This window comes from Bubalus kerabau, chromosome 1, assembly GCF_029407905.1.
Source record: "Bubalus kerabau isolate K-KA32 ecotype Philippines breed swamp buffalo chromosome 1, PCC_UOA_SB_1v2, whole genome shotgun sequence".
Taxonomy (NCBI): domain Eukaryota; kingdom Metazoa; phylum Chordata; class Mammalia; order Artiodactyla; family Bovidae; genus Bubalus; species Bubalus kerabau.
The window spans coordinates 190852954-190877901 of NC_073624.1; the positions used below are offsets into that span (position 1 = coordinate 190852954).

At 39.9% G+C, this 24948-nt stretch overlaps 1 protein-coding gene across 6 annotated transcripts in view; it reads left to right on the forward strand.

The window, feature by feature from the left end:
* The window catches only part of LOC129628556 (prolyl 4-hydroxylase subunit alpha-2-like), a 162900-nt gene that overhangs the window by 27032 nt on the left and 110920 nt on the right, over window positions 1–24948 (forward strand). For 4 of the 6 annotated variants that reach the window (XR_008702831.1, XM_055548028.1, XM_055548023.1 and 1 more), the window contains exons 2-3: window positions 18522–18659; window positions 19800–20039. Coding sequence is in view for 3 of the 6 variants with exons in the window: in XM_055548028.1 (XP_055404003.1) it covers window positions 19886–20039 (154 nt within the window). In the remaining 3 variants the exon portion in view is untranslated. Of the gene's footprint in view, window positions 1–18521; window positions 18660–19799; window positions 20040–24948 lie in introns of those variants that run through there. The other 2 variants (XM_055548035.1, XM_055548040.1) reach the window with 1 other exon arrangement.

The window sequence follows — 24948 nt, forward strand, 5'->3', positions numbered from 1 at the left end:
CTAATAGTTTTAGGTATCATATTTAGAGACAGCACAATAACTGGCTAAAGAGCTATTTCTTACTTTTATTTATTAATATAACACTGAAGAAATATTTTCTGATGTCTCCCACTAAACTCATGTCTCATTAGCTTAAATTGCATTAGGTGCCCTTGCTGAGGCAGATCACTAACAAGGGGAACAGGACTTTTGTGATTAACTTAGACTAGTTAGTGCATGATCAGTAGATGCCCCTAGCTTTCCTTGAAGCATTTTTCTATGTGGAGGGGGTTGAAAATAACAGAGTTATTTTCATGGGAAACTAGAAGACTATCAACATAACAGCAGAGTTGGCAATCAGCATGACTCTTGTAATAAAGATGCGAAATCCACCTCTAACCTACCCGATAGAAGTAACCATCATGTCTGTATGTTTACAGGCTTTTTTTCCCTCCTTAAATACGCTTACTCCTTGGAAGGAAAGTTATGACCAACCTAGACAGCATATTGAAAAGCAGAGGCATTACTTTTTCAACAAAGGTCCGTCTAGTCAAGGTTATGGTTTTTCCAGTGGTCATGTATGGATGTGAGAGTTGGACTGTGAAGACAGCTGAGCGCCGAAGAGTTGATGCTTTTGAACTGTGGTGTTGGAGAAGACTCTTGAGAGTCCCTTGGACTGCAAGGAGATCCAACCAGTCCATTCTAAAGGAGATCAGTCCTGGGTGTTCATTGGAAGGATTGATGTTGAAGCAGAAACTCCAATACTTTGGCCACCTGATGCGAAGAGCTGACTCATTTGAAAAGACCCTGATGCTGGGAAAGATTGAGGGCAGGAAGAGAAGGGGACGACAGAGGATGAGATGGTTGGATGGCATCACTGACTCAGTGGACATGGGTTTGGGTGGACTCTGGGAGTTGGTGATGGACAAGGAGGCCTGGTATGCTGTGGTTCATGGGGTCACAAAGAGTTGGACACGACTGAGCGGCTGAACCAAAATACACTGGCATAAAATTTATACAGGTGTAGTTCAGAGATTGGAGAAGGCAATGGCACCCCACTCCAGTACTCTTGCCTGGAAAATCCTATGGACGGAGGAGCCTGGTAGGCTGCAGTCCATGGGGTCGCTGGGAGTTGGACACGACTGAGCGACTTCACTTTCACTTTTCCCTTTCATGCATTGGAGAAGGAAATGGCAACCCACTCCAGTGTTCTTGCCTGGAGAATCCCAGGGATGGCGGAGCCTGGTGGGCTGCAGTCTCTGGGGTCGCGCAGAGTCGGACACAACTGAAGCGACTTAGGAGCAGCAGCAGCAGTTCAGAGATACTACAGGAGCCACCTGACATAGGGATGAATAGTTGGAGTTCTATTGAGTTCTGAAATCAAATGATATCAACTGCAGTTTACCAGCCAAGCATTCCCTTAGAAGCTGCAAACTTTCAAGTGTACTCTGGAGTTCCATAACAGTTAGTTTAGACATTTTTTGACACTGCAATTATTGTCTAGTTACATAGAGAGAGATTCTTGGCTATTCTTACCCTGCTGTATTCCCTGATATCACTCCAGGCTCTGCTTTGTTTCATTCTTTTTTCCTCTTTGTTCCTCACACTAAGTACCCTCATTTGACCTACCTGCCAGTTCACATCTGTTGGTGAGCCCTTCTAGTAAATTTTGTGTTACATTTCTTGTGTTTTTCAAGCCCAGAATTTCTATTTGGTTCTTTCTTATACTTTACTCTCTTTATAGTATTCTCTCTTTGATGAGACATCATGATTATTCTTTAATATTTTTTAGACATAATTGTCCTTAATTCTTGGAAAATATTTATAATAGTTGATTTAAAGTCTTACTTAGTAAATCCAATTTATGGGTTTCCAGGTTGCTTTTCTTCTGTATAAAAACTGTACTTTCCAGTTTCTTTGCATGTCTTGTATTTTTGAGGTATGAAAACTGGACATTTTAGTAATATAACATGGGAACTCTGGAAATCAGATTCCCCTTCATCTTACTCCCAGGTTTTGTTGTTGTTGATCCTGTTTGTTTAATGACTTATACACTGTAATTCTGTTCTGTACTGTATATGTTCTTTGTGTAGCCTCTTAAGTCTCTGTTAGTTGGTCAGCTAATTTTTGAACAAAGATTTTCTTAGTTAACTTGCCACAAAAGTTTCTCAGCTTTTGCTGAGGGACTCTGTGTGGATATCAGGGCATACTTTCAATACTCAGGCAGAGAGTTTACAACTGTGCCTTATCTTTCATATCCTGCTGGTACAGAGACTCAAGGACAGAGGGAAATGAAAGATTAGGGCCTTCTTAGGTCTTTCCTAGGAATGTACAGTGCACTGTACATGTGAGTGACATTCTAGAGTCCTGAAATTGTGTCAGAGCTTTTCAAAGCTCTCTGGACATCTTAGTCCCCAGTTTTTCCTTTATGCTAAGGGCTCTAATGGGAAAGTGGACAACATGAAGGAACAGATGAGTAATGTAAGCAGAGAGATGGAAACTCTAAGATTTAATAGGGAGAGGAGGAGATAAATTTGGAGATTGGGATTGACATATATACACTACTATATTTAAAGTAGATAACTAATAAGAACCTACTGAATAGCACAGGAACTCTGCTCAATACTCTATATGGTTGATAAAATTTTGAAAATAGTGGATATATGTATATGTATAGTTGATTCACTTTGCTGTATAGCAGAAACTAGCACAACATTGTAAATCAGCTATACTCCAATAAAAATTAATTTTAATAAAGGAAATATTAGAATTTAAAAACTTCTGTAACAAAAATGAAGACTACCTTTGATGGGCTTATCAGCTGGACAGGAATGAGGAAAGAAACAGTGACTTGAAGATATGTTAACAGAAACTTCTTAGGCTGAAAAGAAAAGAAAAATAATGTTAGAACAGGATATCCAAAAATTATGAGAAAATTACAAAAGAGGTATCATATGTATAATGGAAATACCAAAAGGAAAAGAGAGAAAGGAATAGAAGAAATATTTAAGGTAAGCATGGCTTAGAATTTTCCAAAATTAGTGACAAACACCAAACCACAGATCCAACAAGTCAGAGTACACGATGCAGGAAAAATACCCGAAAGTCTACACCAAACTGCACAAAATCAAAGAAAAAGAAAAAAAATTTAAAGGAAAACATAAGGAAAAACTATTTTACTTGTTCAAGAACAAGAATGAGAGTTATATCAGGCCTTTGTTCAGAGTCATGCAAGCAAGCAGATAGTGGTGAAATATTTAAAGTGTTGGAAAAAACCCCATTGACCTATAATGCTGTATTGAGTGAAATTAACCTTCCAAAGGGAAGTAAAATAAAGACTTTCTCAGATAAAAATTGAGGAAATTTGTTGCTAGTAGACCTACCTTGGAGGAAATATTAAAAGGAGTTGTTCAGAGAGAAGTAAAATGGTATGTGTCAGAAACTTGGGTCTGTATATAAAGGAAGAGTTCAGTAAATGATAAGGAAGATATTAGTTCAATAATAATGGAAAAAATATATTAAATGATTATAGTTAACACAAATCAAATGAATGAGAACAGTATTATAAGGAATTGGAGGAAAAATTGAGAATACTCTGTTACAAGATATATGCAATACCCAAGAAACAGTACAGTGTTAATATACAAGTAAACATATTGAAAACTCTAGGGCAACTACTGTAAGTTTTTAAGAAGTTGATATTCTAATTATGGAATACAAAATGATATAAAATTCTTAATTAAAACCAGAGAAGGAAGAAAGAGTAGAGGACAAAGAAACAAAGAACAAGGGCAATGAGTAGAATAACAAATATGATACATCTTAATCTAGCTATCAGATCCCTTACAATTATACAGTGGAAGTGGGAAATAGATTTAAGGGCCTAGGTCTGATACAGTGCCTGATGAACAATGGATGGAGGTTTGTGACATTGTACAGGAGACAGGGATCAAGACCATCCCCAAGAAAAATAAATGCAAAAAAGCAAAATGGCTGTCTGAGGAGGCCTTAAAAATAGCTGTGAAAAGAAGAGAAGTGAAAAGCAAAGGAGAAAAGGCAAGATATATCCATTTGAATGCAGAGTTCCAAAGAATAGCAAGGAGAGATAAGAAAGCCTTTCTCTGTGATCAATGCAAAGAAATAGAGGAAAACAACAGAATGGGAAAGACTAGAGATCTCTTCAAGAAAATTAAAGATACCAGGGGAACATTTCATGCAAAAATGGGCTCAATAAAGGACAGAAATTGTATGGGCCTCACAGAAGCAGAAGATATTAAGAAGAGGTGACAAGAATACACAGAACTGTACAAAAAGATCTTCACAACCCAGATAATCACAATGGTGATGGTGAATCAGATAATCACTCAGCTAGAGCCATACATCCTAGAATGTGAAGTCAAGTGGGCCTTAGAAAGCATCACTACGAGCAAAGCTAGTGGAGGTGGTGGAATTCCAGTTGAGCTATTTCAAATCCTGAAAGATGATGCTGTGAAAGTGCTGCACTCAATATGCCAGCCAGCAAATATGGACAACTCAGCAGTGGCCACAGGACTGGAAAAGGTCAATTTTCATTTCAATCCCTAAGAAAAGCAATGCCAAAGAATGCTCAAACTACCACACAATTGCACTCATCTCACACTCTAGTAAAGTAATGCTCAAAATTCTCCAAGCCAGGCTTCAACAATACGTGAACCGTGAACTTCCAGATGTTCAAGCTGGTTTTAGAAAAGGCAGAGGAACCAGAGATCAAGTTGCCAACGTCCACTGGATCATCAGCAAAGCAAGAGAGTTCCAGAAAAACATCTCTTTCTGGTTTATTGACTATGCCAAAGCCTTTGACTGTGTGGGTCACAGTAAACTGGAAAATTCTTTTTTTTTTTTTTTTTTGAGAGAGAAGTCTATGTATTTTATTTTACTTTTTTAATATAAATTCTGAAAGAGATGGGAATACCAGACCACCTGACCTGCCTCTTGAGAAATCTGTATGCAGGTTAGGAAGCAACAGTTAGAACTGGACATAAAACAACAGACTGGTTCCAAATAGGAAAAGGGGTACATCAAGGCTGTATATTGTCACCCTGCTTATTTAACTTCTATGCAGAGTATATCATGAGAAACGCTGGGCTGGAAGAAGCACAAGCTGGAATCAAGATTGCTGGGAGAAGTATCAATAACCTCAGATATGCAGATGACACCACCCTTATGGCAGAAAGTGAAGAAAAACTAAAGAGTCTCTTGATGAAAGTGAAGGAGGAGAGTGAAAAAGTTGGCTTAAAGCTCAGTGTTCAGAAAACTAAGATCATGGCATCTGGTTCCATCACTTTATGGCAAATGGGGAAACAGTGGCAGACTTTTTGGGCTCCAAAATCACTGCAGATGGTGACTGCAGCCATGAAATTGAAAGACGCTTGCTCCTTTGAAGAAAAGCTATGACCTACCTAGACAGCATATTAAAAAGCAGAGACATTACTTTGCCAACAAAGTCCGTCTCATCAAAGCAATGGTTTTTCCAGTAGTCATGTATGGATGTGACAGTTGGACTATAAAGAAAGCTGAGCGCTGAAGAATTGATGCTTTTGAACTGTGTTGTTGGAGAAGACTTTTCAGAGTCCCTTGGAAAACAAGGAGATCCAACCAATCCATCCTAAAGAAAATCCGTCCTGAGTGTTTATTGGAAGGACTGATGCTGAAGCTCCAATACTTTAGTCACCTGATGTGAAGAGCTGATTCATTTGAAAAAACCCTGATGCTGGGAAAGATTTAAGGCAGGAGGAGAAGGGGATGACAGAGGATAAGATGGTTGGATGGCACCACCGACTCAGTGGAGATGAGTTTGAGTAAATTCCAGGAGTTGGTGATGGACAGGGAGGCCTAGCATGCTTTGTGGTCCATGGGGTCATGAAGAGTTGGACATGACTGAGCAACTGAACTGAACTGAATTCAACTATATTAATAATTACTTTAAATGTGAATGGTCAAAATTCTCCAATTAGGGACTTCCCTGGTGGTCTAGTGCTCAAGAATTTGTCTTGCAATGCAGAGGACTGGGTTCAGTCCCTGGTCATGGGATTAAAATGCCACATGCTGCAGAGCTACTGAGTCCAAGCACCACAACCTAGAGAGTGTGTGCACTGCAATGAGAGATCTGTGCAGTGCAAAAAGTTCCCCCATCATGCAGCTAAGACCTCACACAGCGAATTAAATAATGACTATTCAAAAAGGAAATAAAGCCTTTAGCTTAGAAGAAAAAGTTCACCAATTAAACGACAGACTGCCCTGATGCTGGGAAAGATTCAGGGCAGGAGAATAAGGGGCCGACAGAGGATAAGATGGCTGGATGGTCGACTCAATGGACATAAGTTTGAGCAAACTTGGGAAGATAGTGAAGGATAGGGAAGCCTGGTATGCTGCAATCCATGGGGTCACAAAGACTTGGTCACGACTGAGCGACTGAACAACAGTCCATTAGGGAAGTCCCTGCTTAGTTCTTTTTAAATAATATTTGTTTCTCATAATGTTCAAGTTTTTCTTTATATCTTTGTGCTTATTCATAATATTTATAATAACTATCTAAAAGTTTTTGTTTAGTAGTTTATAATCTATCATTGTTGGGTCCTTTTCTGTTGATTGATTTTTTCCTGATTATGGTTTATATTTTCCTGATCTCCTCACATTGTTATAGGAAAGAAATGGGGCCAGAGAGGATAGTCATGTCCCAGCTCTCAGAAAATGGAGGCATAGTGTTATAAAGTATTTACATTTAGAAGGAGACATAATAATATATAATGTCTTTCACAGTAAGTTAAATATGCATATTGCGAACTCCATAGCAACCATTACAACTTTTTTTTAAAATGACAGCTAATAAACCAATGGTGCAGATAAAATGGATTAAATACATCAAGTGTAGGTTCTTGCTTTAGCTCAGGAAAGAATTCAAGAGTGAGCATAGTAAAGTGAAAGGTTTATTCAGGGATATATACACTTCATAAATAGAGTATGGGCCATCTCAGAAGGTGAGAGAGGCACCAGGGTATGGGGTTGTCAGTTTTTATAGGGATAGGTAGGTAATTTCATTGGCTAATGAGTGGGAGGAATATTTTAGCTATTTTGGGGAAGGGATGGGAATTTTTTTTTTTTAGTTTTTATTTTATTTTTTTAAATTAAATTAATTAATTAATTTTAATTAGAGGCTAATTACATTATTATAGTGGGTTTTGCCATACATTGACATGAATCAGCCATGGGTGTACATGTGTTCCCCATCCTGAATACCCCTCCCACCTTCCTCCCCATCCCACCCAGGGTCTTCCCAGTGCACCACCCCTGAGCACCCTGATCATGTATTGAACCTGGACTGGCAATCTGTTTCACATTTGATAATATACGTGTTTCAATGCTATTCTCTCAAATCATCCCACCCTTGCCTTTTCCCACAGATTCCAAAAGACTGTTCTTTATATCTGTGTCTTTTTTGCTGTCTCGCATATAGGGTCATTGTTACCATCTTTCTAAATTCCATATATATGTGTTAGTATACTGTATTGGTGTTTTTCTTTCTGACTTAAGGCTCCAGTTTCATCAACCTCATTAGAACTGATCCAAATGCATTCTTTTTAATGGCTGAGTAATATTCCATTGTGTATATGTACCACAGCTTTCTTATTCATTCGTCTACTGATGGACATCTAGGTTGCTTCCATGTCCTGGCTATCATAAACAGTGCTGCGATGAACATTGGGGTACACATGTCTCTTTCAGTTCTGGTTTCCTCGGTGTGTATGCCCAGCAGTGGGATTGCTGGGTCATAGGGCAGTTCTGTTTCCAGTTTTTTAAGTAATCTCCACACTGTTCTCCATAGTGGCTGTACTAGTTTGCATTCCCACCTACAGTGTAAGATGCTTCCCTTTTCTCCACATCCTTTCCAGCATTCATTGTTTGTAGACTTTTGGATCGCAGCCATTCTGACAGGCATGAGATGGTACCTCATTGTGGTTTTGATTTGCATTTCTCTGATAATGAGTGATGTTGAGCATCTTTGCATTTGTTTGTTAGCCATCTGTATGTCTTCTTTGGAGAAACGTCTGTTTAGTTCTTCAGCCCACTTTTTGATTGGGTCATTTATTTTTCTGGAATTGAGCTGCAGAAGCTGCTTGTATATTTTTGAGATTAATTCTTTTTTTTGTGTGTGTGTGTAATAAAGTTTTATTAGAGTATAAAGGAGATAGAGAAAGCTTCTGACATAGGCATCAGAAGGGGGCAGAAAGAGTACCCGCTCGCTAGTGTTAACAATGAAGTTATATAATCCAAAGAATGTCTGGAGGTTGTAAAGACCTCATCAGACCTACTCCCATAATTTACATTTTAAGATAACACTGTCCTCAGGCAGGATACATCCTTGTAAAGACCAGGTCTACTCCCATAATTTACATTTTAAGATAACAGAAGGTTTAATCCAGAGACTGGCCTTAGTCAGGATACATTATTGTTATATAATCCTAAGGAATGTGGAGAAAGAAAAAAAGTTTGTCCTTTCTTCCTCCTTGAGAATTCCAGACTCCTCTCTCCTTGGGGACCCCTAGACTCCTTATCAACCTGCTTAGGAAATGACTCTCTCATTCCCCTCTTTTCTTTTAGGAGAATTATGTTGCCTAGGGGAAAGGGGCATCGTTCTCTTTCCATAACTGCTTCCGAGTTGACAAGGGGCATTGTCCCTAAATTGGTGAGGCAACATATTCTCCTATCCTCATATTGAGGATATCTGATCCAGGGGCCCTAAATAGTAGTTGAAGGAAGCTGCAACAGTAGCAGGAGTTTGAGCAACCATTTGTAACTTAAAAGTTTTCATGCAGCTAGAAACGAATCCAGTTATACACTTACAGATGCAGGGAGCAAACAGCAAAAACACAACATTCAGAATAAAAATTAAAAGTCACATCATGTCCATAGTTAAAGTGCAAAGTGCTGCACCAGTCCATTTTAGGGTTGGTAGATGTCATCAGATGAATAAGAGACATCACATGTGATTGTCGTCAAAGGTACTCACAGACTTGGAGAAAGTCTTTTCCTTGAAGTGGAGATGTCCACCACGGGAAGCCTTCCACTGATGAAGAGGGGAGTGCTCCCCAGACCCAGCAGTTAGACCGATTGTGGAATGCAGCGTAGGAGTGAGCCCAGGACAGGAAGGCATTGTCTTGAGGATCAAACGGCAGACTCAGGATTTTTGGAGTCAGCAGAAGAAGACTCACATAGATTATCAGGCCCATCAGCTCCCCTTTGCTTAACTCTAAAGCTCGTGTCAGAGCCACAAGCTCCGCTAACTTAGCACTGGTTCCCTGGGGGAGAGAGTTTGCTTCCAAAACGTGTTCAGCAGTCACCACAGCGTAACCTGCTTTACGCTTTCCATCCCGAACAAAAGAACTGCCATCTGTAAATATTTCCATGTCAGGATTGTCTAATGGGGTATCCTTTAGATCCTCCCGAGCTGCATAGTTTAAAGTTAGGAATTGAGAACAATTGTGATCAGGTGTTTCATTTTCCTTCTCAGGAAGGAAAGTGGCAAGATTTAAATTTCCACAAACTTTAAGCTTAGTTACTGGTCCTTCTAACAACAATGACTGATACTTAAGAAGCCTACTGTCTGTCATCCAAATATTAACCTTAGAATTTAATATTCCACTCACATCATGAGAAGTCAATACGGTTTCGTCCATTAATTATTTTTAAAGCTTCAGGTGCTAATAAAGCCGCTGCCCCAATTACTCTTAGGCAGTGGGGCCACCCACATGAAACTACATCTAATTCTCTGCTTACATAAGCAATAGTTTGCTGGTGAGGCCCTCGGGGTTGTGTCAAAACTCCCAATGCCACACCTTTTCTTTCAGTGACAAATTAAATCCTGACCCTGTGGGCAAGCTCAGAGCTGGAGCTTGCAGGAGAGCAGTCTGAAGAAACTTAAAAGCCTTTTGAGTTTCTGGAGACCAAACCAGTTTGTCGGTTTGGGCCTGCTGAGTTTCAGCTATAAGTTTATATAAAGGCCGGGCAAGTTCCCTGTAACCTGGAATCCGAATGAGACAGTAACCTGTGATTCCCAAAAATCCTCTCAATTGTCTTAAAGTCATAGGGATGATTTAGTATAGGTTTAATTCTCTCAGGGCCTAGGGCCCTAGTCCCTTCTGATAGGATTAGGCCCAGATATCTAACCGATTGTTGACAAAGCTGAGCCTTTTCTCTTGATGCCTTGTAACCACAGTCTGCCAGAAAGTTTAAGAAATCTTCTGAGGCTCGCGAACAAGCTTCCTCTGTCTCAGCACAGAGCAAAATATCATCTATGTATTGTAACACCACTGCTTCAGAGCTATTAAAGTTTTGTAGATCCCGTGACAAACTTCGTCTGAATAAGTGAGGACTGTCATGAAATCCCTGAGGCAAAACTGTCCAGGTTAACTGAGAAGCTGGCTGTGTAGGGTCTTCAAAGGCAAATAGAAATTGACTTCCTTCTGCCAGAGGCACTGAATAAAAGGCATCCTTTAAATCAATTACTGAGAAATATTTGGCCCGTTCAGGAATTTCAGACAATAGAGTATAAGGATTAGGCACCACGGGGTGTAAAGGAACTACAGCCTCACTTATTATTCGTAAATCTTGAGCTAGTCTCCATTTACCATTTGATTCCTTTATACCCAAAATAGGAGTGTTGTGAGGACTGTTACAGGGAATTAATAGTCCCTGCTCCTTTAAATTTTCGATGATGGGTTTTAACCCTTCCTTAACTTCAGGTTTCAGTGGATACTGCTTCTTATGTGGAAATACATGTGGGTCTTTGAGCTTAACAACTATAGGAATAGCATTTTGTGCTCGGCCCACAGATTTTCCATCAGCCCATACTCTAGGATTTACACTTTGTTCAACTAAAGGGAGAGAAAGGAAGGGCTCCATATTCATGAAAACAGAAGCATGGACCTTGCTAAGTATATCCCTTCCCAAAAGGGGTGAGGGAGATTCTGGCACGATCAGAAACAGCACATGAAAACAGCACAGAATCCCAGTTGCAAGATAAAGAATAACTGAAATAATACCTTTTGGCTCGTCCAGACAGTCCCATTATGGAAGCGGATTGGGAAGAAAGTGGGCCAGGGGCTTCAGTAAGCACAAAGTTGCCCCAGTATCTAAAAGGAAATCGACGGATTGCTGCTGCTGCTGCTAAGTCGCTTCGGTCGTGTCCGACTCTGTGCGACCCCAGAGACGACAGCCCACCAGGCTCCCCCGTCCCTGGGATTCTCCAGGCAAGAACACTGGAGTGGGTTGCCATTTCCTTCTCCAAATCGACAGATAGGCCCCCCACAATTATTAATACCCGGGGTTCCTCAGGTGTAATTAGGACGGGAGCCTGTGTGGGGATCCCCGGGCACGTTCAGTCTTGATTGTCTTGAGAAGCACCTTCAGTCTTGATTGTTTTGAGAGTCCGACCCGGAGACCTACACCTCTGGGGGCAGTCTCTCTTCCAGTGTGGTCCTTTGCAGACCGGACATAGAGTCGGGGGTGGCTTAGATGCCTGAGGGCAATCCTGCTTGAGGTGTCCCTCCTTTCCACAGTAATAGCAAGCCCATCCCTTTTCACCTGGGCCCCTCTGTGCATTTTTCTCAGGCTGTTTAAGAACTTTTTCATAGCCATGGCTAAGGCTTCCGCCTTTTCCTTTGTCTTTTTTTGCCTTTCTTTTCCTTATATTCCCTACCATAATAGACTGTCTGAGCCAGTTGTAACAGAGTCTAAAGGCTGATTTGGTCCATATGCCTGTTTTAATAGCTTACGGCGGATATCTGGAGCTGACTGAGTGAGAAATCTATCCTTTAAAATCACTTTTCCCTCTTCACTTTCGGGATCAATCTCAGTGAATCTGCAAAGGCCTTCTCTCAGTCTATCTAGGAATTTACCAGGAGCTTCCTTCTCCTCCTGTTCTATGTCTGCCAATTTGCCTTAGTTTAAAAGGCTTAGAACGCACCTGCCTAAGTCCTTCAAGAATACATCTAACAAAATGACTCTGATCCCATCTTCCTTTAGCTGTGTTGTAGTCCCATTCTGGTTCTATAGTTGGGACCGCCTGATTCCCAGTGGCAAGGGCCGCTATCTCATTCTCCCTCTTCCCTATTGATTCATTACCAAGCCATTCATCTCCATAAGCAACCGCTTTTCCCAAAACTTGAGTCTTTGACTCGGGAGTCAGCGTTTGTCCCAAGATATACATCACATCCTTCCAAGTGAGGTCATAAAGCAGAGTAACACCTTTAAAAGCTCTAATATATTTTTCTGGGTCCTCTAAATAGTCTCCCAGATCCTCCTTGATTCTTTGTATTTCTTGATAAGAAAAAGGCTTATTAACTCTCACAAACTGATTATTGCTCCCGGTGGTTGTTTCATAAAGAGGCAACAGCTTGGGTGGCTGTTCCTCAGTCTCTCTGGCTGCTCTGCGCATATGATCCCAGGGATAGATTGGAGAAACCTGTTTTTCCTCTTCTCTTTGTCTCCTGTCCTCCATCTCATCTCTTACTTCGATGGTCTGAGTTTCTACTGAAGCCAGAGTAGTCTGAGGTCGTACTGAGACAGGAGTTGTTTGGACCTCCATGTGGGCAGTGTGAATCTGTTTGGAGTCCCAGGTACAGGGGCAAAGTAAGAGGACAAGAGGGAGCTGAAGGTTTCACACCGAAATCTATACCCTTAGGACATAAGTCTGGCATATTTCGCAGAGAGAAAAAGGGCAACACATATGCTACTTCTACCCATTTCCCTTGTTCCTTATAGACCCGGTCTAATTGTAGAACAGTTATTATACTTAAAAGACCCTCCAACTGGCCACCGTTCACCATCCTCCAATGGATACTGTGGCCATGCAGTATCACATAGGAAGACCAGGTGTGTCTTCTTTAAGCCCTGGGGATCAAATCTATCCCAGTTTTTCAGGATACAGTTTAAAGGAGTGAGGCTGGAATTGTTAGCTCCCATCTTGTCCTGAAGGATCCTGGATGAGCCCCCAAGATGAAAGGTTGTTGTTGAATCACGCGAAGACACCGGGATTCTTGGCCCCCAGAGGAGAAGAATTCAATCCGGGGCCAGAGACAAGGCTTGATCGCTCAGAGCTTTTGTGTAATAAAGTTTTATTAAAGTATAAAGGAGATAGAGAAAGCTTCTGACATAGGCATCAGAAGGGGGCAGAAAGAGTACCCCGAGATTAATTCTTTGTCAGTTGCTTCATTTGCTATTATTTTCTCCCATTCTGAAGGCTGTCTTTTCACCTTGTGTATGGTTTCCTTTGTTGTGCAAAAGCTTGTAAGTTTAATTAGGTCCCATTTGTTTATTTTTGCTTTTATTTCCATTACTCTGGGAGGTGGGTCATAGAGGATCCTGCTGTGATTTATGTCAGAGAGTGTTTTGCCTATGTTTTCCTCTAGGAGTTTTATAGTTTCTGGTCTTACGTTTAGATCTTTAATCCATCTTGAGTTTATTTTTGTGTATGGTGTTAGAAAGTGTTCTAGTTTCATTCTTTTACAAGTGGTTGACCAGTTTTCCCAGCACCGCTTGTTAGAGAGTTTGTCTTTTCTCCATTGTATATTTTTGCCTCCTTTGTCAAAGATAAGGTGTCCAAAGGTGTACGAATTTATCTTTAGGCTTTTTATTTTGTTCCATTGATCTATATTTCTGCCTTTGTGCCAGTACCATACTGTCTTGATGACTGTAGCTTTGTAGTAGAGCCTGAAGTCAGGCAGGTTGATTCCTCCAGGTCCATTCTTCTTTCTCAAGTTTGCTTTGGCTATTCGAGGTTTTTTGTATTTCCATACAAATTGTGAAATTATTTGTTCTAGTTCTCTAAAAAATACCATTGGTAGCTTGATAGGGATTGCATTGAATCTACAGATTGCTTTGGGTAGTATACTCATTTTCACTATATTGATTCTTCTGATCCGTGAACATGGTATATTTTTCCATCTATTTGTGTCATCTTTGATTTCTTTCATCAGTGTTTTATAGTTTTCTATATATATGTCTTTTGTTTCTTTAGGTAGATTTATTCCTAAGTGTTTTATTCTTTTCGTTGCAATGGTGAATGAAATTGTTTCCTTAATTTCTCTTTCTGTTTTCTCATTGTTAGTGTATAGGAATGCAAGGCATTTCTGTGTGTTGATTTTATATCCTGCAACTTTACTATATTCATTGATTAGCTCTAGTAATTTTCTGGTGGAGTCTTTAGGGTTTTCTGTGTAGAGGATCATGTCATCTGCAAACAGTGAGAGTTTGACTTCTTCTTTTCCAATCTGAATTCCTTTTATTTCTTTTTTTCTCTGATTGCTGTGGCTAAAACTTCCTAAACTATGTTGAATAGTAGTGGTGACAGTGGGCACCCTTGTCTTGTTCCTGACTTCAGGGGAAATGCTTTCAATTTTTCTCCATCGAGGATAATGTTTGCTGTGGATTTGTCATATATGGCTTTTATTATGTTGAGGTATGTTCCTTCTATGCCTGCTTTCTGGAGGTTTTTTTTTTTTTTATCAAAATGGATGTTGAATTTTGTCAAAGGCTTTCTCTGTATCTATTGAGATAATCATATGGTTTTTATCTTTCAATTTGTTAATGTGGTGTATCACATTGATTGATTTGTGGATATTAAAGAATCCTTGCATCCTTGGGATAAAGCCCACTTGGTCATGATGTATGATCTTTTTAATATGTTGTTGGGTTCTGTTTGCTAGAATTTTGTTAAGGATTTTTGCATCTATGTTCATCAGTGATATTGGCCTGTAGTTTTTTTGTGGCAGGGGATGGGCATTTTCAGGATTTGGACCACCACCCACTTTTTGACTTTTATAGTTGGCCTTGGAACTGTCATGGCGCCTATGGGTATGTCATTTAGCTTGTTGATGTGTTATCATAATGAGGTGTGTACTGAGGCTCAAGATCTAGTGGATGTGGACTTGGACCTTTTTGGCTCTAATCAGTTTGTGTCATTTATTCTTCTAAAGGTTGTGCCTGGTCCACTTCCTGTCTGAACAGGTCTGGTAGTTTTTTACTGAGTGCCAGGATTATGAATTTTACCTTGAATTTTGTGATATTCTTTATAGAGTGTTTTTATTCTAGCAAGCATTTAAATACAGGTCAGTTTTATCCCTTTGAAGCTTGCTTTTAATTTTTGTTAAGGTGAATCTAGAGTGGTCTGTATTCTGTGGATTAATTCCTCCTGCAAGACCCATTTTTGGTGGGATTTCTAGTGAGTGCTCTGTATATTGAGCATAGTTTCCCCATTTTGATAGTGGGAAGTCAAATGATTTCCTGCCTTGTATAAATGATGAGAATTGTTTAGATTTAAAATTCTTGATTATTATTTTTCCTCTACAGTATTTCTTTGTCTAGTTTTTTGGATTTTTGCCTAATGCAAGTATAGAAAAGTATTATAGCCAAAGAATAGAGGAGACCCATTTTTAGATTTCAGGACCTTTTGTGTGTGTGTGTGTGTGTGTGTGTGTGTGTGTGTGTGTGTGTATGTTTCCCTCTTCTTTGATACTCTGTTCTGCAGTTTCTTACTGCCTTGGCATCCCCAACAGTGATGTTAAGAATTTGTCTCCAGGAAGAAATATGGGGCTACCATAGGGTTCTCATTGTCTCTTTTACTGTTCTTAAGGATTAGTCCTGCTCTGCTTTTTGTCCAATTTGATTTATTTTGTCCAGTTTTCTAGATGCTTATGGTGAGAGAGAACAGTCTTGTAGCATTTAATATTTGTGGGCAGAAGCAGAAGTCAGAATATTATTATTTTGATTTTCTAAGTCTAGTAAAATGAGTTATTATGAGTTTCTTTAAAAATATCTTTCCGAAAACATTTATTTTCCTGTTCCAAATAGAATTTATTCATTTTTTAGCCCTATTTCAAGCATGCCAAAAATTGAAGGAATTTTTCCTCAAAACTTTTGTTGTTCTAGTGTCCACTGTAACTAAGGGACAGACTGATACCAGTCTGATTCTCCCTTCTTTGTAGAATACCTGTTTTTTTCCCCTCTCTTGCAAGGTCTTATCTTTATCCTCGGGCTAAGATTTCACAATGGTACTTTGGGAGAATTTTGTTTGTTAGTTTCATTTTCTCAGATTGTCACTTGGTGAGTGCATTCAATACAAGAGATTGTGTTTTTCTTTAGTTCTGGAAAATTGTATTTCTCATAATTTCTTGTATTTTCTCTCTTCTTTCTTTCTGGAGCTTACATTACTTGGATGGGGGATCTCCTGCATTGATCCTGTTTTTCTCATATTTTTCATTTCTTTGCCTGTTTTTTATACTTCCTAGAACTGGCAATTGTACTTTGAATTTAATTTTTTGACGGTCATTTTGAACTTCTAAAATCTTTTTTATTTTTATGATTGTTGTTCTTTTTACAGAATGTTTTGCATTTGTGTTTTCGATGTATTGTCTATCAACTTAAATATCTCTTAAGTGTTATTTATCAGTTTTAAGGAAAGTTTTGTCTGTTCCCGTTATTATGTTTATCCAGGAACCCTTTTTGTGCATTTTTGTATTATCATGGATTCTCATGTTGGAGGGTTTCATTATATACTTGGTGAATTTTTTAAAAATCATTTGTTCATATCAGAGAGGGTTGGTATCAGAGAGGCTAAGTTGAAGGAGAAAACTTAAAACCTCAGAAAATACTGAAAATGTAAGCAGAATGTTTATATTGGTAGAATTTGGGTTAGCTGTTGGGGAGGGTGCTAATCTTACTCTAGGAAACATCAAAATGCCAGTGTATCTGGTCTTTTTCATGGGGACACTCAATTCCTTATAGAACAACACTCTGACTTTTTAAAACAGCTTTGTTGAGGAGCTATTTGCATACCATAAAATTCATTTATTTCAAGTATACAGTTAAATGGCTTTTGGAAAATTTAGGTTGAGTGCAGAGCTTACCTCTAGTATCTTCCTTCTTTTAACGAGTATAGCCTCCAAGTCAGTTTACATTAATTGCTATCCAATGCCTTCAAATAATTGTTTTATTGATTCTGTTCATATTTTATATTTGCTTTTTGTGGGAAAGTTACTTCACTGTAAGCTACTTTATCATGGCCAAACCCAGAAGTCCCAAATCTATTGAACTTTTAATTCAGTTTTTATGTATTTCAGTTTGGATAGTGTTTGTCACCTTCTTGCAGTTTTATCGTATTTCAAGTCCCTATTCCATTTCTTCCGGAGAAGGCAATGGCACCCCACTCCAGTACTCTTGCCTGGAAAATCCCATGGATGGAGGAGCCTGGTAGGCTGCAGTCCTTGGGGTCGCTAAGAGTCAGACACGACTGAGCGACTTCACTTTCACTTTTCACTTTCATGCATTGGAGAAGGCAATGGCAACCCACTCCAGTGTTCTTGCCTGGAGAATCCCAGGGACGGGGGAGCCTGGTGGGCTGCTGTCTATGGGGTCACAGAGTCGGAAACGACTGAAGGACTTAGCAGCATTCCATTTCTTCAGATATATTAAATATATTCTTTCATATTATATGTCATATAATTCTAACATCTGAATTTTTAAATTTTTTGGATTGTTTCTGCTTTTTTTTTTTCCTCCTGAGAGCTATTAATATTTGCTTTCCTTGGACTTATTTTTGTGGAAATTATTCTTTGAAATCTGCTTGAAAGTGAGTTCCTCTAGAAACAATTTTCATTTGCATTAATAAGCTACCTTGCAGCACTACCAATGATTTATTAATTTTATCTGTTGTTTTCAATTCTAGGATTTATTTTAGAGCATTTCTGTGGCTCAGTGGTAAAGAATTTGCCTACCAATGCAGGAAGTGCGTGTTTGATTCCTGGGTCAGGAAGGTTCCCCTAGAGAAGGAAATGGCAACTCACTCCAGTATTCTTGTCTGGGAAATCTCATGGACAGAGGAGCCTGACGGGCTACATCCAGGAGGTCACAAAGAGTCAAATATGACTTAGAAACTGAGCACTGCATGTGCAGTAAAACTGTTCATGATGGAAGTGTTCTGTATCTGCACTATCCAGCATGGTAGTTATTAGCCATATCTGGCTATTGAGCATTTGAAATGTAATTTAATTAGTATGATTGAGGGGCTGAATTTTAAATTTTATTTAATTTTAATAAATTTACAGTTTCATAACCACATGTAGCCAGTAGTTACTGTGTTGGAGGATAGTTTTAGAAAGTCATTGCCCCAGCACCCCCATTCCCACTATTTCCAGATGACTTCAATTTTGTGTAAAGTATTGAGGTCTGATAGTATGCTCGGGTCTGTTCTTTGTTGTTTAGTCACTAAGTCGTATCTGACTCTTTCGCAGCCCCATGGACTGTCGCCCACTAGGCTCCTCTGTCCATGGAATTTCCCAGGCAAGAATACTGGAGTGAGCTGCCATTTCCTTCTCCAGGGGATCTTCCTGACAGGAACCGAACCCACAAGTTGCAGTCTGTTCTTTACTGGATCATTTCCTTTTATCAGTAATTTCATGTGATCTTTTTTTCTTTCTCCTTTAACTTTCTGCCTCTCTGGTGTGTGGAAGTGTTTACTTCCAGGCTCACATCATTGCACAGGTTTTTCCCTACAGAGGAGGATGTAATTGGGGCTGCTAAGGCTCTGCTGCTTCTTCAGCGCACATACAGACTGGATCTGACGGCTCTTTCCAGGGGAGTCCTGCCAGGTAAGCAACATGCATGGGTTCCCTTTGTGAACATTTGCTTTAGAGCTGCTTTTCTTGTCTTTAGAACTTGCAATTTTTTTCCTGTAGGACTTGAGAAATACAGAGGAAGAAACTACTTTTTGCTTTTTAGCCACCTCATGTGGCTGTGAGGTGTTCTGAGAACTCTGGACCTTTCATGGGAATTTAGGAGATAAAAACCAGAAAGACTTCATGTTCTAGGAAACTGGAATCTGATTTTAGGAAGTAGAAGAGAAATTGAACAGTTATGCCTGGGTGGATTTGGTATAATAGGCAGATGACTTTCAAAACTTTGTGAGAAATGGCGTATTTCCTACCATATCAGTAAACAAAGATGTCACAGTCATCAGTGATTGCAGCCCTCCAACATGAGCCAGTGAGACCTGAGGAGACTCAGGATTTGAAAACATAGGATACTGGTCTTAGATAAGTGAGGTGCATATCAAAGGAATGATTTCAGTGAGCCCAGACTCTTGCATCTTCCCATACATAGAAAAGTGCTAAATTCCTTAACTCGAGATACCTATTTTTCCTTTAATTAACAGTAATTTTTTTTGACATGCATGTTACCTGCCCTGTTGCAAAACTGCTATATAACCTGGCTCCCCTTTCTCTCCTCCTTGGAGGGATTCTCTCGGGGTTACTTGAAGTGCTGCCTCCCAGGCTTTAAGTCCTAAAAATTTGAATAAAACATAACTCTCAACTTCTAGATTGTAAGTATTTTTTAAAGTCTACACCTGCTTCATCAAATATAGCTTTTATCAGTGTCTCATTCTTATATTATCTTGAATTAGAACCTGCCTAGATGTCTTGATTCATGGTTATTCTCCCCATACTGCCTTATGTTTTAAAAAATAAAGTATGTTCCTACTAATAAGGTGGTCCGTGGGAACTCATTTCAGTGTCTTCTATGGGGTAAACCCCTTATCTTAACCAAACATAGTTATAAAAATAATCTGATTATTTTCTGAAGCATGTACTCAGAGATAAAATATGAAGGGAAACAACTTAAGACTGGTTGTATTTGGATAGTGGGAATAGAGTGGGTGAATGATCTCTTTATTGACCTCAGTGATCATCCTTTGTGTCCTTTATCAGGAATATCATTGTTCTTACTTCTAGGAACCAAGTATCGTTCTACCTTGAGTGTTGGTGATTGCTTCAGGCTGGGCCAGACAGCCCTCAGCATCAGTGACCTTCACCATTCAATGCTTTGGATGCAGCAAGTGCTAAAGCAACTGAATGCAGGGGAGTATAGCACTGTCTCCAAGGTTCAAGTCCTGAACCATCTCAGTGATATCAGCTTCCAGCTTGGGGACCTGTACAGGGCAGTGGACTTCACCCATCAGCTGCTTTCTCTTGGTAATACCCTTGGGAGCTAGGAAAGCAAGTCGTTTGCTCTGTGTTGAGCTGCTCTTTCATCCCACTTACCAACTGACCCACCTCCCCTCGCCTTAGGTAGAATATTCCATAGAGTTCTTGTGACTCAGTTGTGTTAGTCAGGGAAGACTACACTATGGTAACAAATAAATTCCCAAATCTTTAAGACAAGAAAGGTATGAAATTTTACTTTTCATCCACGCAGAGTCCTCCTGCAGGTTTGGTGGCTTTTCTAAATGTTGACTCAAGAATATAGATTTTTTTTCTAGTGAATTTCCTGGCAGTCTAGTGGTTAGAATGCTGCACTTCCACTGCAGGGGGCCTGAGTTCAATGCCTGGTGGGGGAACTAAGATCCCACAAGTTGTGTGGCATGGCCACCCCCAAAAAAGAAATTTAGATTTTTTTTTTTCTACTCCAGAATGACTCTGCTGTTTTGGAGTCCCTTCATGCTAGCTGTGTGAAGGATTTCGTGATACATGTAATAGGCCAGGCCTATAAGTGGCATCCATCACTTCTGTCCACATTCTCTTGTCAGAGCTATCTTGGCCTCCATCTCATTTCAAGGGAGGCTTGGAAAATACAAAGTTTCTCTGTTTCCAGGAGCATGAACTAGGTTGATGAACAACTAGTTAGCCTTCATATGGTAGTGGAAATTCACTAAGGAGATCTATGTAACAGTGAAAATGTCTATGTGTTTTGGTATGGTCATAATCAGTTAATGCATTGTCTTCTTGAAGACATCATTGCTATAGAAACTTCTTGTTTTTCCAGTCCCTCTATGATAACTTAGGTCTTATGATAAACTAATCATTTTCTGAAGCATAAATTTAGCAATAAAATGTGAAAGGGAACAACTGAAGAAAGTGGCCACTTTTGAGACATGTGACTGGAAAGGAGGTGTGGGGGAATAGATGGTTCCATTTTTTTAAATTAAGCTTTTGATAAATATTTGTATTTAAAATATAGGCATATAAATTTGATGGAGGTAAGTTATAAGAGGTAAAACAAAGAATTCTACTGGGACATGTCAACTGGAAAGAAACAAAAAACCTGAAAGTTCAGAGTAACGTGGTGTTGGAGAAGACTCTTGAGAGTCTCTTGGACTGCAAAGAGATCCGACCAGTCCATCCTAAAGGAGATCAGTCCTGGGTGTTCATTGGAAGGACTGATGTTGACGCTGAAACTCCAATACTTTGGCCACCTGATGCAAAGTGCTGACTCATTTGAAAAGACCCTGATGCTGGGAAAGATTGAGGGCAGGAGGAGAAGGGGACAACAGAGGATGAGATGGTTGGATGGCATCACCAACTTGATGGACATGGATTTGGGTGGACTCCAGGAGTTGGTGATGGACAAGGAGGCCTGGTGTGCTGCGGTTCATGGGGTCACAGAGAGTCAGACACGACTGAGCAACTGAACTGAACTGAACTGAACTTAGAACTTCAAGCCTGGGAGACAGCCTCTCAGATAAATGCTGAGAAAACTGTACCAAAAAGGAAGGAGGAGAAGCCAGGATATATGGGAATTTTTGCAACAACAGCATGTATAATTTACTGTTTTGGGTTTTTTTTTTTTTTTTTTTTGACTGCACCACATGGCTTGTGGGATCATAGTTCCACAACCAGAGATCAAACCCCAACCCTCAGTTGTGAAAGCACCATGTCCTAACCATTGGACTGCCAGGAAATTCCCAAGAAGCTCTTGTTAATAAAAGAAAACTATATACTTTAAGTTAAGGATTTTGGTGCATTGCTGTGAATGGAGAAATGGGAGTCTGGGCCCACTGAAATCATTCCTTTGATAAGCACATCAGTTATCTAGGCCAATATCCCATGTTTCCTCATGCCGAGTTTCTTCAGGCTATAGCATTGAGGGTGGCTGCAGTCTAATGGTTGCTGATGGTCGGTATTCCTTGTTTCCATTGTGAACTCCCTCAGGGCTCACCGTCCATGGTGACTACAATCACTGATGACTGCAGCATCCTTTGTTTACGGATACAGCAGTCAGTATTTTCTTTCTCAGGCATAATCAATCTTTAAGTAAGAGGGCTCACAACTGAGGCAGTCTCTGTTCTGATAAATCTGTTCTGACATTCTCCTCTTCCCTTCTACAAGTTCCATAGTAGCCTGTAATTCCCTTCACCATAGAAGTTTATTATGTTTTAATAGTTCATTTACATCTGTATTGCCTTTATTAAATTGTTTTCCCCAATAAGCTGTCAACAGAAAAAAAAAAAAGGCACAACCTAAAGGACTTCCTTGTGATAATACAGTGGCTAAGATTCCAAACTCCCAATTCTGGGGGCCTGGGTTCGATCCCTGATGAAGGAACTAGATCCCACATGCCACATCTAAAGATCCTGCCTGTCTATGTGAAGATTGAAGATACCGCATACTTAAATTAAGACCTATTGCAGCCAAATAGATAAAAAAAATTGTTTTAAATGCACAACCTAAAAATTGAGAGTTTTATTGGGCATACATTATTGTGACTTCAAGTCTGGGAGACAGCATCTCAGATAGTGCTGAGAAAACTGTTATGAGGAGGAGAAGGGGGAGCCAGGGTATACAGGAGTTTTTGCAACTGTTAACTACCAGTTGGCACTTGCCATGTACACTTCCTGTCTACCTCTACAAGGATTAAATCACACATGCTGCTGCAGCTGCTGGCCTTCAATATCTGCTGAAGGGAGTTCAGGAAAGAGGCATTCCGTGCTCTGAAAAAATTGGCAGAACAGGTCTTCAAATAGTTATATATTTTCAGGAACTGATTCTGTGAGCTCAATTGTTGCATCTTCTCATGTCTAGAAAAGCACCACATTTCTTCATGATGATGTCTGCTCCCAAATCACATATATGCTGACCTTCCCTCTACCTCTTTGGAGCAGTTTCTCAGAGCTATCTGAAATGCTGTCTCCCAGACTATAGTCCTCATTTTGCCCCAAATAAAACTTAACTCACAACTCTCACGTTGGTGCATTTTTAAGTCAGCAAAACAAAGGTCAAGTAGTTGAAACATCAAAAGATTATTGTTAAGCAAAGAAAACCAGGTATCTCAAGTTAAGGATTTTAGCACTTTTCTGAATATTGGAAGATGCAAGAGTCTGAGCTCACTGAAATCATTCCTTGATATGAACCTCGGCTATATGGGGCCAGTATCCTGTGTTTTCTCATCATGACTTCCCCCAAGCTGCACCCTCAGGGATAGGTGCAATCTGATGATTCCTAAATGGCAGGTAATCTGTTTCTATCCTGGGTTCCCTCAGGGCTCATCTTTTGGGTGGTTATAATGTAATGTCTTGATGGCTACAATATCCTTTGTTTACCAATGACAAGCAAATTTTATTTCTAAAGCAAAGACTTTAGAAATAATATTTTTCTTTTTTTTTTTTCCAGTTTTGCATTTTCATACTCAAGGATAGTGCTAAACGGAGAAGGCAATGGCACCCCACTCCAGTAATTTTGCCTAGAAAATCCCATGGATGGAGGAGCCTGGTAGGCTGCAGTCCATGGGGTCGCTAGAGTCGGACATGACTGAGCGACTTCACTTTCACTTTTCACTTTCATGCAATGGAGAAGGAAATGGCAATCCACTCCAGTGTTCTTGCCTGGAGAATCCCAGGGACGGGAAGCCTGGTGGGCTGCCGTCTATGGGGTCGCACAGAGTCGGACACGACTGAAGTGATGCAGCAGCAGTGCTAAACACTTAATTTGATCTGTATTGAGTGAATATGTTATTGTAACTTATAATAAGTACTATGTATTTGGGTTTCTCCCTATTCCTGGCACAAAGCTCCAAAAATCAAATTTCCTAAGTGATGAGAGGCATAAAGATGTCTTTGTTATGTTAATGAGGTGACTTTTGGAAAACTTTCAGGTAACCTAAAGATGAGAGCTGCTTGCCAGGGGAACAAGCCCTGTGATTTGAAAGTTGAAACTTTTCTGACCTCCAGGAAAGAGGAGAGGGACTAGAGGTTAAATTGATCAACAGTAGCCAATGATTTAATTAAACCTGCCTATATAATGACACCTCCATAACAACCCAAAGGACAGGGCACAGGGAGCTTGCAGACTGGTGAACATGTGGAGATGCTGAGAGAGTGGCAAGACCAAAGAGCATGGAAGTTCTACACCCCTTGCCACATACTTTGCCTTATGCATATCTTTTATCTGTTCGTAAGTTGTAAATTGGTAATCTACTTGGTAACATGTTTCTCTGAGTTCTTTGGGCTACTCTAACAAATTAAGCAAACGCATGGAGAGGGTCATTGGAACCTCCAGTCCACAGCCAGTAGTCAGAAGCACCATCAGTGGAGGTAATGAATAGATTCAGGGGATTAGATCTGGTAGAAAGAGTGCCTGAAGAACTATGGATGGAGGTTTATAACATTGTACAGGAGGTAGTGACTGGAACTATCTCAAAGAAGAAGAAACGCTCAAGAAGGTAAAGTGATTGAAGAGCCTTTACAAATAGCTGAGAAAAGAAGAGAAGTGAAAGGCAAAGGAGAAAGGAAAGATATATCCAACTAAGTGCAGAGTTCCGGAGAATAGCAGGGAGAGGTAAGAAAGCTGCCTTAAGTGAACAATGCAAAGAAATAGAGGAAAACAATAGAATGAGAAAGACTAGAATTGTAGATACCAAGAGAACATTACTTCATGGCAAATAGATGGGGGAAAAGTGGAAACAATGACAGATTTTATATTTTGGGTCTCCAGAATCACTGCGGACAGTGACTGCAGCCATGAAATTAAAACACTTGGAAAGCTCCTTGGAAGAAAAGCTGTGACAAACCTAGACAGTGTATTAAAAAGCAGAGACATCACTTTGCTGACAAAGGTCTGTATAGTCAAAACTGTGGTTTTTCCAGTAGTCATGTACAGATGTGAAAGT